The sequence below is a fragment of the Prinia subflava genome, chromosome 13, assembly GCF_021018805.1.
Source record: "Prinia subflava isolate CZ2003 ecotype Zambia chromosome 13, Cam_Psub_1.2, whole genome shotgun sequence".
NCBI classification, from domain to species: domain Eukaryota; kingdom Metazoa; phylum Chordata; class Aves; order Passeriformes; family Cisticolidae; genus Prinia; species Prinia subflava.
In genome coordinates this window covers 21,334,528-21,348,999 of record NC_086259.1, presented here as the reverse complement: position 1 = coordinate 21,348,999, position 14,472 = coordinate 21,334,528, and the positions used below count along the sequence as shown (strand labels likewise).

The window sequence follows — 14,472 nt, the reverse complement described above, 5'->3', positions numbered from 1 at the left end:
CCATCCTGCATTTTCTCTGATTAATCTTAGGAAGCAAAAGTGAAAGTAATTTTCAAGACAGTACATTAGAAAAATGCATCATATGTTACTTTTACGACATTTTTTACTGACTGGAAACACTGTGAAGGCTATTTGGGTAAACACTTGATACACAGAATTGATTGATTGCATCCAGTGAAAACAAGTGTTCATAATAAAACTTAAGCTACTCAAGCTGACATTGGTTAATGTCGAGATAATTAGCAATGTACTGAAAAGAATCTATTTTTGCTCAGAATCCAGCTTCTTGGCACTTAAAGTAGGATGCTCTTTACTATAACTTCAGTAAGAATGGGCTTTTAGCTGCCTTTAGCTGAGTATGTTAAGGTCTGCTTGAAGGGACTATAAAGAAAAACAGTGGCTCTGAGCTCCTCTGGTGCAGTCCAACTCCCACTTCTCTACGTCATTTTGCCTGTCCTAAATTTGCATAAACACAGTGATAAAGGAAGATGCCTTGCTTTCAGTGAACTTAGTACGATGTTGCCAGTGCTGCCTGCTCAGCATGGATTTTTGTCCTTCAACAAGATCCCTAGTAATAAGACTTATTTCCATAATACAGTGTCCCATCCTTTTCAGGGATTAGGAGTTTAGCTCTAGGAATGCAGATACCCATATTGCTAAGGTAGTGAATGTTCTGTAGATGTGTGTTAAAGGGACTGTGCATTTTACACATGAAAGAGGATATTCAGCATAGGTATCTGTAGGCATTCACTCCTCCCCAAATCTGGTAGCAAGTTTTTCTCCTTGTCTTCTGAAATACTTCAAACCAGGTGAAAACAATTCTGTTGTTCAGGTTTGAACTATATATTCCCATTGGAGGTGGAAGAATGGCATCTCCAATGGAGACAGTGAAGAATGGCATAGTCCATTAAACATTTTTTTTCTGCTCCAGGGTAAGGAATACTCTCACCAAAAATTTCAGAAGGATCCTGATCTTCTCTTGGTTTCTTCAATCCACTCCCATTAACCTATCCTCTCAGTTTCAGTATTTATGCCAATGAAACCTGTGTCTTTACCTTGTCTTTAGGATCTCAACCTTAGCATGAATTCTTCTGTCACCCATGTGAACTGTGGGAGTTCTCAGGAAAACAACTGTTCTTGGATTTGAAAGCTAGAAGACAGAATTATTTCAGCTAAAAAATAAATGGATTCACATAATCCCAGAAATAGTTTCCCACATGAAAACCCAGGAGCTTTTATTTTCAGCAATAGCTGGTTTATTCCATTTTCCCATTATACAGTAAGTGAACACAAGCATTTCCCCACTTTGCCACCAAGGCTGGATACTCAGGCATGTGAATGGAGCAAAAGGAAAACTGGACTTGGAAACTCAACCATTCAAAAACAAACAAACAAAACAAACAACCCCAAACCCCAACATCTTTCCAGAAACCAACTGTCTGGTCATCCTTGCATCTTTTCTGGCCCTACATATCCTGTGTGGCAGCATGTCAAGTAATGTTACCTTTATTCATTTTCCTTTTGTATTTCCTCTTCCTTTGCTGTGCAATTGCTTCATGTGGTTTCCCTAGTCTTCAGCTGTGGTCTGTGGAGGGTTTGAGCTTCTACTATCCGGTCCTACTCCTTTAGCATTCTATATGCTCCAACCTAACCATAATTAATTTGGAAAACAAACTTGCATTACTTTAGCCTCCATTGTGGCTGAGTCTCCAGGGGTCTTGGAGAATGATCCTGTGCTGCTGAGAGCTCTCCTGAATGGAGTCAGGGTTCTTGTACCATTTGTCCTTGCATCCATGCACACACTCCTATGCTTCTATGCCTGCACCTCTGTCCTCTGTTGTTCTAGTGAACACTCTTGTTGTAGTTCAGCACTCTGCAGCCTTCAGAGAGTAGGTGTAGAGATCAGCTTTTCTGCCTTCAGAATTTGATATTCAGAGGAATTCTGGGCAAACAAAAGATCCAAAGACATATTTTTCTGCTCTTCTTCAGACTGGACAAGCCGGTAGCCCAGCAAATCCATTGCATCTTTGCACACATTTTGCACTTTTTCTATTTTCTGGAAGGGAAGTGTCTTTCTCCAGGCCTGGGATACTCTCACTGCATCTCTCGACCCAATATCAAAGGCCTGTGCTCCATGACCCTTCCCATGCGTGATGTTGTGGACCCACTTCTGAAGTTCTGGTGTGAAATGGAGTTCTGCAAACCTGTACATCTGAGCAGCCCTTGCTAGCGGGTCTCTGACAATGTCTTCATAGCGAACTAACAGGTACCGGTCTTTCAGGAAGCTTGGAGCGGCCTGACTTCCTGCCTTGTATATCTCAACATGGCTTTTGCAGATTACTTGCATTGTGTTGTAGGGCCCCATTTCTCCCTTTGTCTTCTGAGACCCCACAACAATGTTACTGTCACGTTTCAGGTCTGCCATTGTATTCTCTCGGGACCTGAACACAGCCCGAGGATCACGTACCAAGTGAATGATTTTGAGGTTCAGGGATGGATCAGTGAGAAGGGGATAGAGAACTTTCAGGTCAAAGAACCGAACTTCCTTGATGGCAACGTGGCTATAGGTTTTACAAGCTTCCTCCACCTTGCTGAATGGGTACTTGCCACAGATTGTTTTGCAATTGCCTGCAGTGATTATGTCACTGCGACTGAATGAGTCACAGGCAGGCGGGGAGCACAAGGCTCGGCTTGTCTCCCATTGAAATAAATCAGACTTTTTCTTCTGGCTAGACATGTAAGCATCAAACACAGACATGTCACACAGAAAGACCGACCTGACTAAGTCCCGCACTGCCATGTGTAAGACTTTGGCAGTGTTCTGGTACATCTTAACCCAAACGTGCCATGCAGGTTCCATCAGGTAGAAGACACTGGGGTGCTGGCTGAAGATTTGTCCAGTGAAGGAGGATCCTGATCGCCAGGAGGAAAGAATGAGGATGTGGACAGGAGAGGGTTTTTTTTCCATGTGGGCATTGTTGCTGCAGGGTAGGAAGTGGATCAGAAGGAAGGACAGAACTACCAGAATCAGGAGCACCTGCACTCTTCTAGACTTCACCATGATTGCAAGGGACCTGCAGAGACAGAGGAAGTTCATCACAAGATGATGAAAAAGGCAGGATGTGATGCATCAGGCTCCTGTGCATCCCTCTGCAGGTACAGGGTTCTGGAAAGCTGCCACACTACTAGTGACACCGTGACAACCATACTGCAGGGCCAAAGGTTTTCTGCAACAGCAAACCCACTGTTTGTCAGTAAGCCATTCTAATATAGTCTTAGAAAATACTGAAAAGCTTGTCTGCGCTTTTATCAAACTTTAAGAGCTAGTTGAGTGCACTGAAGTAAGTCAGTACAGACAAATATGTACTTCATGTATATAATCTCTGCAAATGATCCTGGCAATTTTTATGAAGGAAAGATGCAAAATCTCACTTTTTGTGGAGAATTCAACAGTTCCACACGTTACTTTTAAACACCTGACCAATATTTACAATTATTTTTATGCCAAATGCTGTAGACATACAATGTAGGTTTCCTTTTGTTTTGATTATACTCCTTTTGAAATTTCAGGAAACATTTATTATCACCACAGGCAAAACTTCATATACCAAAGGAAGAACAGTATCTCCTCTACAGACAGAGCTTTGTAGGCAATTTTGCTAGAAAGACCTATCTTTGTGTAGGCAGGCTTAACTGCTTACTTGCCATACTAACCCCCTTCTTAGCCTAACTCCTTTTTAAAGACTCTCACCTGCTATCCCTCCCTCCCTCCAACCCCACTCATCCTATAGGTCTTTTATGAGAAGATGTACAATAGAATGTGCTAGTTGAACTCAAAGGTCCGCCCAAAGCTGTCTCCTTGTTTCATACACTAAACCTTTCTTCTGCCTGTGGAGCACGACTGAATTACTGGAAAATGTCTAATAATTTTCATGCCATTGGGGCCATGGCATGAAAATGCCACAGGAAGAATTCATAGCCTTAATACCAGCTGGCACAGGAATCTGCAGGAAGTACACCCTGAAGATGGGATCTGATGCAGAGAGAACTCATTACATTTTTTTAAGTCCATTACAGCACACTTTGCCAATTACTCCTGTCTTTTGTGCTCTCCTTCTGTCCCCAAGCAGTGCTTGACTGTGCCTCAAATACAGGTTGGGTGTCTGCAGCATGGGTCGCCCCTGGAGACAGGCTCCACTGAAGCCCAGGCAGCATGGAGTGCTCCCCATCATCGTCTGCAAGGTTGGCAGTTTAGCTGTGCCACAGTGGAGACAGACCTCTTTTGCTAGTGCACATGCTGGTTCCTAGTCATGATCAGTCCTTCCAGGGAAATGCACAGCAAGACAGGACAGAGAGAGCAGGACCTTCAGGGCAGGATGTTAGTCTCAGACAGCATCTGAGCCCAGGCCCTTACAGCTTTATACTCTGCTTTTGTGCAGTCCACAATTGCATGAGATTCAAGCAGCTATGCCCATGCAGAGCAGCACCCCCCCTACTCAAGCAGCAGTGGTATAAAATGACTCAGCCAGCTGCAATACAGACACTGCTTCCCTACTACATGCTTGCCATGTCATCTGGGTCCACAGTGATTATGAATGTTCCCAAAGTTTCCCTAACCTCCTCCTTATGTCCTGCCTCAATTTTCCTCTGCAGCAAAGCTTTTAGACGAATTTGCACATGGTGCCTCCTCCCAGGATTTCAATTCCTCTAGTACTGATGTTTTAGATTTTCACAGTCACTGGTCCTAACCAATGAGGAACAGTACTAATCTGTGCCTCCAACATACATGCATAAATTGTCTTGTTTATCTAAGTTACCTTCTGTGCATTTGTGTTGAGCTTAGGGTTTATAAAACAGCAATTATAATCTCTCAGAGTAAGGAAAATACCCAGCCCAATGGGTAAGTCTGTTTGGTGCCAATAGGTGCTACCACAATGTGGATTTTACTTTAGTAATGTTTTGCATGGATGGGGCTGTGCATTTAGTGAGGGACCACATCGTTCTTGTCTCCTGGACAAGAAGCTCTCTAATGTTTTTGGGGTTATAAAAATGGCCTGTAGTGTTCAGGTCTGACAAGGAGCTGAATCAGGTTGCTATTTGGACCAACCCTAGGAAGAGCTGCAAACAAAAACTGTTGTAAAAATAAATGATATATCAGCTTCTTCCTTCCAAATGAATACAAGCAGTGTCTACCAAAAGTCCTGGCTTCCAAATGGACTTTGATGATATTACTTCCATCTGGCACCATTAATATTGTTTTTCTTACTCCTCTGACAGTGTTCCTGGAATATAGCCAGAAGCTATTAATTGAGAAAAACTCTCTTGAGCAGACATGAACAATGGCATGAAGGTAGATACCTTCCCAAGCAGATTTAAAACCACAGAAATAGTTTCTTTGGGAACCTACGTGTGAATTGCCTGAGGATGAGAATGGAATCAGGTTTCTTTCAGGAAGCAAGAGTATACTTTTACCTTGAATCAAATCAGGGTGGGATAGTTGGATGTTTTAGACATTTCACAGAATGACTGCTTTTGATAGAAATGACCTCATGTGAGACCACAGTTTCAACAGCTTCTTCACTCATATAAGAAACAGTGGTAATTGTTGCCATCACAACTCGGTTGCACAGAGAGTAGAAGGACTGAAATAAATTGTGTGCCTGATGAAGAGGAATGAAAGAGCAGCATCATACTATACTATCATACATTCCCTTATATGAGAGAAATACTAATTATATAACCTTATTTTTCACCACAGTATTTCTCAATCATGGGAGCTGAGATGTTTTTAAAATAAGGTCTCAAGCTTAACCACATTTTCTCTACAGCAAACATCCAGAGTTACCAGTGACTGCATAAATGTCATATACCAAAAGTGGAAACATGAAGCCCTCACAGAGCTGCCAAGTAAAGATCAGCCCAGAATGATTGAGGCAATCACAATTGCAGAACACCAAAAGCATACTGTTTCTGTGTGCTAACAGAGATGAGCTAAGATTTGGATGAGAACAGAAAGAACTGGAAGAATCTTGGGGCACAAAGGATGCAGTATAGAAACTACTGAAAAATACAATCCAGTGTCAGCATGTTGGAGTCTCCCACAGCAAAGGTATGAAAATACTGCCTGAGCAGCTTGTTTAAAAAAAAAATATAAGTAGACTCTTAGTCTTTTTCAGAAACACACAGGGACCTTGGAAAACCTTGATCCTGGCACCACATCCCCAGATTACAGGTTTATTGAACATGTGCATGTCTCTGGCAGGTGTAAGACAGTTACAGCCGAAAACCACCTTTGTGCTTGCAAAACATGCAAACTAATGTTGAATACTCTGCCAGTCTGAGGGAGTTCTCCAGACATGTACAAGTTCCCCATTGCTGCAATAGCAAAGAGGATCTGGCACCAGAGAAGCTCCAGTCACTGGTCTTTGATGGCACTGATGGTTGCTCATAGTTTTTTCAAATGCTGCTTCAATTTGGCCTGGTCAGCTTCTACAGAATTAGAAGTCATCTGCCCATTCAGAGGTGAGCAACTGGCATGACTGTCACTAGTGGGAAAAGCTGAGCAGGAGCACTGAGAAGACTGTCTGGAGCAGCAGGTGCTACCCTCTAAGCCAGACCCACAGCTTCTGTCTGCAGAAAATTGTCACAATTTGCTGGCATCAAGAGCATCCACACCAAATACCAAGAAATGGTTGAAAATCTCACCTTAACAAGTCCTCTTGAAGCACCACCAGACCTGATTCAAGCAAAGTTGCCCTCACACACGTTCACTGCTGTGGTACACATGCCTCCAGGCAGTCACACCGACAACTGTGCATTCATGTGCAGGTGCTCTGCCTTCATGCTGGGGTCTCATATACATGTATTCTTAGCTCCCACCTACACCCGTGCCTGCCCTTTCCTGTCTTCCTCATGTACATCCCAGCTCTAAGACTAACTGCTCTATACTGCCCGCCTACTTTGACCAGCCTTAAACTAGAAAACTCCACCCTGCACTAAGCAAAAAGTACGGAAATGGCAGTTTCTTGCAGAGGTGTGAATGGCCAGGTGCTGCTAGTAAAGGAACAGGGCCAGAAATTTCATGAAGGAGACTCAGAGATACTTTTAACTCTCATTGCAAGCCCCTCAAAAGACTGCTGCCTGTAAGAGTAGGAACAGGGATGTCTGTAGAGTGTCAGAGTAAAGGACAAACAAGTTGCAAAGAGGACCAGCTTGCCCACCATGAGTGCAGAGATAGGGCATACTCTCTTACTATTGCTCTGGCTGCTTGTCATGTTGTCAGCAGATGCAGATGCACATAAAAGCTTTTTGACTCTTCTCTGTCTGTACCTTGCTTGAATTAAACATTTGGGGGCTGGGAAAGAAAACTGTGTGAAAGGACAAGCTGTGAAAGGAGCAGCTGGACTTGGCCTGTTAATGATTCACAAGGGTGCTGGAACCGCAATGGGACTGTGCCAGGTAAGGTAGTGAAAAGAGGGAAGCACTGGGCTCAAGAGAAATACTTGCATCCAGAGACAGTTGCTGTGGGTCATTCCTGTTCCAGATATCATAGATTCTGTCACACAGTCTGGAGAGACATAGACCTCTCAGTGGTATCCTCTTTGTGTTCCCAAGGACCTCACTGCTCCTTACAGGGCAAGTGGAATATAGGGGACAGCAAAAGAAAAAATCTGGGCAAAGCTGGTGCTTCCAGCAGGAGGGACAATCTGAATGGAGCAGGTCATGTTCTCTTTCACTTGTTGCATTGCAAACATAGATGGTCAAGCCCTGGTAACCCTGGGCTGGGAAATAAGGTGAGAAGTTGGCAGTGGTCCAGGTAGGGCCCTGTGGAGGACCACACAATATTCGGTGCCACCTGAATTTCTGCTGTGTGTTCCCATGCCCTGCACTGACACACACAATTTACCTGTGTGTCGTTAGGTGTTAGAAAACTTTTGTGAAGGCCACACCACTTGAGTGGCTCTTCCTAAAGGATTATTCCTCCCTGGCCAACAGTTGCATGAACAGAGATGTATCAAAACTTCTGTTCCACCTGTATGTAGTTTGCCCAAGCTATGCTGATCCCTTGGCATCAATATGTAGGCTTTATGATAGCACTGAATACTACTGTGCAGTCATCTCGTCAAGGGGTTGAGCAGATTTTTCTATTTGTATGGACACCATGTTCCAGTTATTTATCTGAGCTTTCCACAAGGCATCCTCTGTGGTATGAGCAGTTGCACAGAGGAGGAGAATGTGCTCTTCCTTGGATTTGAGATTTGGGAGGACAAACTGGTCTGGCACACTGTATTTCCTGAGACCTGCACATTGTGACACTTGAAGAAGGAAACCTCTGGCTCCTGAAAACAAATGTCATGCTCTCCATATGTCTAACTCAAAAGCTTTATGATGCAAAGCAGAAATATACGGCGTCAGAGTAATCCCAAGCACAACTATAGGCCATGTGGAAAGTGGACTGATATCAGCCCTAAGAAGAAGGACTTGAGGGTGTTGGTGGACAAGAAGCATCACGAGCCAGCCATGTATGCTTACAGCCCAGAAACCAGGCATGTTCTGGGCTGTGTATCACCAGCAGCATGGGCAGCAGAATGGAGGAGGAGATTCTTCCCCTCTACTCTGTTGTGAGACCCTACCCAGAATATTGCATCCAGCTCTGGGGTCCTCAGCACAGGAGACACAAGCCTGTTGTTGTATGTCCAGAGAATGACACATTTCTATTTTCTACCCTCCCTCTGTGGACTCAGAGATCAGTGAGCTCTGTGAACTGCCCACATAATCACACTTAGTATTTCTTACACCCTGAAGAAGTAAGCAATATGTACTGAGCTCCCAAGCATGCACAAACAGGCCACACCTGACCCAGTGTAGCAGCAACAGAAGTAGGCTGAGGAGTAATGCCAATGGTATAGACTACAGTTTAACTCCACAATGCTTACACTGGAGATGCCTCCCTACCTGAGAGCATATTTTTGTCACCTGATGAGAGAACCAGGCATACCTATGGCAGTGAAATCAGACCAGCTGTAAGATTCGACTACCTCCATGCCCTGTCTTCTGCCATCATCTAGAGGAGATGCCTAGGGAAGAGAACAAGAAAAACATTTCTTTCCTGAAGCCGGGGATATGGAGTACACAAGTCACCTCTCTGAATGCAGATGTCCAAAATAAGCTAGTGACTGATGCCCAGCAAGCTCCTGTTTCTTTCTGCTGGATGTGACAAGAGTGGAGAGTGATGTCTGTGAGTGGACACAGAAGCTTTTTAAAATCAGTTCAGATCAAGCTTGTCTTTGCATCTTATAGCACCTAGACATTTTTCTATTCACTTTTCTAGTCTTGTTTTGAACTTAGATACTTTTGGCATCAACAGGATTTCCTGGCAATTAGCTGCATGTTGTGACAACTACTTTCCTCTGCTGTGAACCTTCATATAAAAACTGTATTTGGTATAATCACAATTTTTTAAATCAAGAGACACAATGAGTAATTTCTTCCAATTTGCAGTCTTCAAGATATACAAGTTTTTAATATCTGCTCTTATATGCCCTGAAGAACACAACCTGTACCAGGCTGATATCTAAAGCAGGTCATGGTAATCATTCAGTCAAAGTCTATCACTTTCAGGTGTGTGATACTTCATATTTTCTTCATCTCAAAGGTATGATGCTGGGGAGCTGCTGTAAGAGTCAATGCTGTGACTATACATTGGTGAATGTTTTCTTTTCAAAGCAGGGGGATTTCAGTTGTTTTCTAGCTTACACTTTTGAAGCTGCAGAGGAAAATGAAAATTTATGGCTCTGCAAGACTGACTATGACAAAAAGCTACAATGTCGCTGCTGATACAGGGGCCATGCATGGTCTCCTGTGCTGATCAGTGGATTTGAATACTGTTATGTTGTGCTTTGAAATGCACAAGAAAACCCCTGCTCCTTGCAGTAAAGAAACTTGACAGTAATCTACAAAAATGAAAAAAAGGTCTCTATGTCAATTGCTTATTACTTTCATTGGGATGAAGGCAACAGAAGGGAACTCTGCTTTCAGGAAAGAACCTCAGGCTTTTTTGGTAGGGATGCTGTATACAGTCATCCTGGTTACTTTAGAAATCATCATTCATAGAGGATGGAAAGAATGCAGCAGTGAGGGAAGCTCCAGAATGTGTAGGAGCAGAGGTGCAATGCCTATGCTGAATTCCAGTCAGAGCAAGTTTTTTCTGGGCCAGAGCAGATGTTGCTCCATATGCCTTCCAGAACAAGGAAAAATGAGACAACTGACTAATATGATGTCCTATATGGCAGCATCTCTCCAAGGATAGGCTGGTGTGCCTGTGGCTTTTTTCTTGTGTCTGAGGTAAGTTTTAAAGTTATATTTTTATTTAGAAGCAGTTTGAGATAAGCAGACTCGTCTGAATTGGCACATAAGAACCCAAAGTTGTGTTAGGCAAGAGCAAGGATAGTGGCTGACCTTCTCCCTCTCTCACCCTCGCACAGTTGCAGTATCATTTATCGTCTTAATTGTAATGCAGCACTCTAATATCAAGTGGTGGAGGAATAGGAAAATGAGAAAACATGAGAGAAAGAAGGAGGTAATATAATACTTTACCAACGCACTGCAGGAATGGAAAAAGTATTAAGAAAAAAAAGTATTTATTCAATTTTTGAATTAATTTCACTGGTCAGCTTCTGCCTTCTTTATGTACATATGCAGTCTGAAACTGGAAATCAGCACAGGAACAGAAGTTGGACCAGAACAGCTAGCTTAGAGTTGAGAGAAACAACGGCACCAAGCAGACCTGAAGTGCAGATGCACTGGAGTGCAGAAGACTCTGTGCCAGCACCAACTACTTCTGTCAGGTATCCAGGAAATAAGTCATTCAGACTTATTGACAACACCTCTTTGCTTTGGCAAAGCTTCAGGGAACACTGACCCAAGACAAACAAGGAAAACAAAGACAATATATGACAAAGCAAAGGGCTGGTATAGATCTGGGCTCCCAGCACTCTAAGAGCCCATGCCAAACAGCCAAGCCATGAGGAAGATCCTGGTGCTTCTGCCCCTCAGGATGCTCTCCCAGTGCTGGGGACCGAGGCTGAAGGCTAATGTAGAACATACAACCTCAGCCTTGTTCTGACTGGTTGTTAAGCTTAGCTAGCTTGATAGGTGCCTTCTAGTTACTGGAGCCCTGCTGAGGATGTGTCTTGCATGGCTGTCCTGTCAATGGCATGACTTTGACCAGGCTAAGCCTTCCTTCTCCTGCAGAGCTCCTCTACACTCTCACATTCTGGTTTACAAAATCCCTCCCAGTCACCTCAAATAAGTACTGTCTCTCACCCCACTGCTGCCACCTCCTCTTACATCGACAGCCTCTTCCTGGCTACTTCTCAGGCTTATGGAAACCTGTATGTGCTTCTGGTGGGTAATGCCACCAGAACAGGTCAGCTCTTTTGGCCTCTGACAGAGCAGCATGCCCTGGGAGAACAAGGTTATGTAGTAGGTCTCATATACAAAGTTTTTCACAGACACTTTCTCTTGGGGTTCCACTGCCATGCAACGCTCAAGCCTTACCTGAGCTCCTGGAAAGGCTGGGTTCTGGTTCACCAGGGCCTCCACCATCATCCCTCAGACTGCTTCCTTGTAACCATCCTGGGTCCAAATCAGTGAAAACCACATCTTCCCACTGCATGGCTACGTGATGGTAGAGAGCAGGCTCATGTAGACAGGCTCTTGCAGCCAAAGTCCATGGCCTCAAGGTAGGAAGACCCTCAGGGACTCCTCTGGTCTTGAGACCTGTTGAAGGCAGACAGGGCTGCTGGGAGTGGGTGAGGCCAGAGCCCAGAGCTGGGCTACACTGAGGTTCCTAAAGCACCTGGGGGAACAGATGGTCTCACTGCTGACAGGTGCAACTTGTCCCAGCTTGCCTGTAGTGCCAGTTTCCCTGTCGGGGTTGAACTTACTACCAGCCCCTTTGGAAGCTGAGGACTAATACACTTCAAGCTGAGAAGTTCCTTTCCCAAAGAGAGCACTAGGCATGAGGTTGCCTCCTTGCCTAGGTCCCCATATCTGAGGGAAATCACCCTAATCCTAAACATGGCCACCCCAGACAGCACAGAGAAGAGCAGATGCACAATGTGAGCCTATGCCAGGGTACACCACTGTTGCTCCCCAGCTAACACAGGGAAGATGGCTGTGGATCAATGTGTGTGAGCTGGCACAAGCAGGGTGCAGGACCAACCACAAAAACACAGATGAAATGCAAAGTAAATTTATTTCCATTACCTCACCAACCAAGGTATTCTCAAAGCAGGACCCAGGTAGAGGCACACAAACAGGGATGCCAGCACTGTGGAGTCTGGTGCATGCTCAAGGATCACCAAACCTGCTGTTTTCACATGTATATCAGGGATTATTACAGGCATAGTTTACCACTGAGGTTTGATCTTTACCGCAGCAAAGCAGAAATGTCAGGCATGCGCAGTGGGGTGGTTCTAAGTCTAGCCCAGGCCTATGTTATATAAAGACAGATGTAACACTTACCAGACACACAAGACTAAAGACTATTAGTATAATGTATGTGTTTTTCTACACTTCACCTGCAAGATACTTGAGTATATTTACAATCCTCCTTGCCAATCTTCCCTTATTTTCCCAGGATCAGTTATAAGGGCACTGGGGCAGCAGCTCTGCTAAAGCTCTGCAGATCTTGTCTGAGCATCCCTGAAGAGCACCTTCAGACCCGTGTCTTGACTTCTTCCTTGGTCTCAATGCTGAAGGGATTTTCTTTGGCCCAGAGTACCTCCAAACTCCAACTTAGGCTAGTTTGTATGGCTGGCAGGGTCCTCTAACCTACACCCACATCATGACGCAAAGCATCTGTGAGTATAATACCTGAAAAATGATACCAGCACATTTGTGGTTTAATGCTAGTTTGCTATTGCATCAGGGAAAACCTAGGTGTGGTCGAAAGGCAGTGATATGTTTACAAAAGACGACAATGGAGGATGTGGCCTTGAGAAATCCAAATATCCTGAGATTTATGAGCTATATATATGCCTATGTCTCTGGCTCTCTCAGCCTTCCCAGTCAAATGCTGCTGGGTCAAAAAGAAACAGAATTGTGTTAATTATTGCAGAATATTTGCATGTTACTTGACATCTCTGAGGGGACTCTGAAAGAAAAGGGGTTCCTGATGGAAGAGCGCTCTCAAAGGATCATCTTTCTCTAAAAACAGGACCTGTTTATTAGTAAAGGGGATTAAAGCCACAGAACCTAAGGTACATGGAGAAGAGTTGAAGCAAGCAACTGGTACTTGAAAGCTGTAGTAGGTTCAAGATGGCATAACAACACAGCAACATCATGCTGTAAAGGTCTCCCGGTCCAACAGACCCTTCACACACCACCCTGTTTGTTAGTTGTCAATGTTTTTTCTTAAGCAGCTCTGGTTATTTGGCTCTATTTGAAGGTCTAATGGCATGAAATCTCTGAAGCTGTGTACCATTCACCCACAGCTCCAGCTTCCCTCTCTTTTTGTTCCAGGATTGCTTTCTTTGAAAGGAAAAGATGTAGCATGGACACTTAGCTAATGTGTCAAAGACCTTTTAATACACTGCTATCTTTCTCATTTAGCCCTCTCTTCTGATGGTACCCAGATTTTGTACTGGGCAAGGTGAGACAATAAGACAGTTATAGAATCTGGCAGGACTGGCAGTGTGTAGCCTAGAGCTAGCTCATTTTTCCTGTCATTGGAGAAGTAGGGTTGACCTGTGGATCTGAACTCTGTGGGAGGACAGGTGAACAGAGCTGAAGGGGGCAACGTGAGGCACTCCACAAATTGCCTTTCTGACAGTTTCAGAAATGGCTCCTGAGCATCTCACCAGAATATGTGTTGCAATGGGCATTATCATCTCCTCCCATTTCCATTGAATAAACAGACAACAGGCTACCAGTTCCTTATTACTCTCATGGAGCTGCCGTATTCAGCAATCAGTAACCCTGGTACTGCTGGCATGTCACAACCAACACATACAGTATGAGCCATGGGGTGGCACCCCATGATTCACCACTACAGCAGGAAAGGCATGCCAAGCCTTGAGTACTTAGGCATGGCTGGCTCCAGTCCTGGGGACAGTTGCCTCCCTGCAGCAGCAAGCACAGCACCCACTGCTCTGGCTGGGGTCCACAGTGGGGGAGGCTGTGAGGGCCAACGAGAAAGTACAGACAGAACTGTTCTGTAGGGACTGGACAGACTGCCACCGCAAGCTTCCAACAGCATCAGGGCAGGAGGGCCTTGCTGCACTCTGTGTCAAGCTTGCAGGGCCCATCCTGCTCTCAGAGCTGGTGGGTTTCTTTGAGTGTCTGAATCTCTCTCACCATATCCCTGCTGGCACACAGGATGGCCCTGGGCAGGCAGAGACATGCCTGGTGCACTGCAATAACATGGAGTGATCAAAGGTGACCCACACAGTGACCAAGCCCAACCTA

General features: G+C 44.6%; 1 protein-coding gene across 2 annotated transcripts; it reads right to left on the bottom strand.

The window, feature by feature from the left end:
- Positions 1–1,206: 1,206 nt before the first annotated feature.
- CHST4 (carbohydrate sulfotransferase 4) lies at positions 1,207–14,352 on the bottom strand. 2 transcript variants are annotated; one of them, XM_063410451.1, is made up of 2 exons: positions 11,560–14,352; positions 1,207–3,074 (listed from the first exon to the last, which is right to left on the bottom strand). In XM_063410451.1, the coding sequence occupies exon 2, from the start codon at positions 3,059–3,061 to the stop codon at positions 1,883–1,885; it is 1,179 nt and encodes a 392-aa protein (XP_063266521.1). In that variant the 5' UTR covers positions 3,062–3,074; positions 11,560–14,352; the 3' UTR covers positions 1,207–1,882. The 2 variants fall into 2 exon arrangements, with proteins under 2 accessions (XP_063266521.1, XP_063266520.1); XM_063410450.1 differs by lacking the exon at positions 11,560–14,352 and adding an exon at positions 6,706–6,948.
- Between the last annotated feature and the right edge of the window lie 120 nt (positions 14,353–14,472).

Coding starts and splice junctions, on each gene's coding strand:
- CHST4 (XM_063410451.1), bottom strand. CDS start 3,061: ATGGTGAAGTCTAGAAGAGTGCAGGTGCTCCTGATTCTGGTAGTTCTG.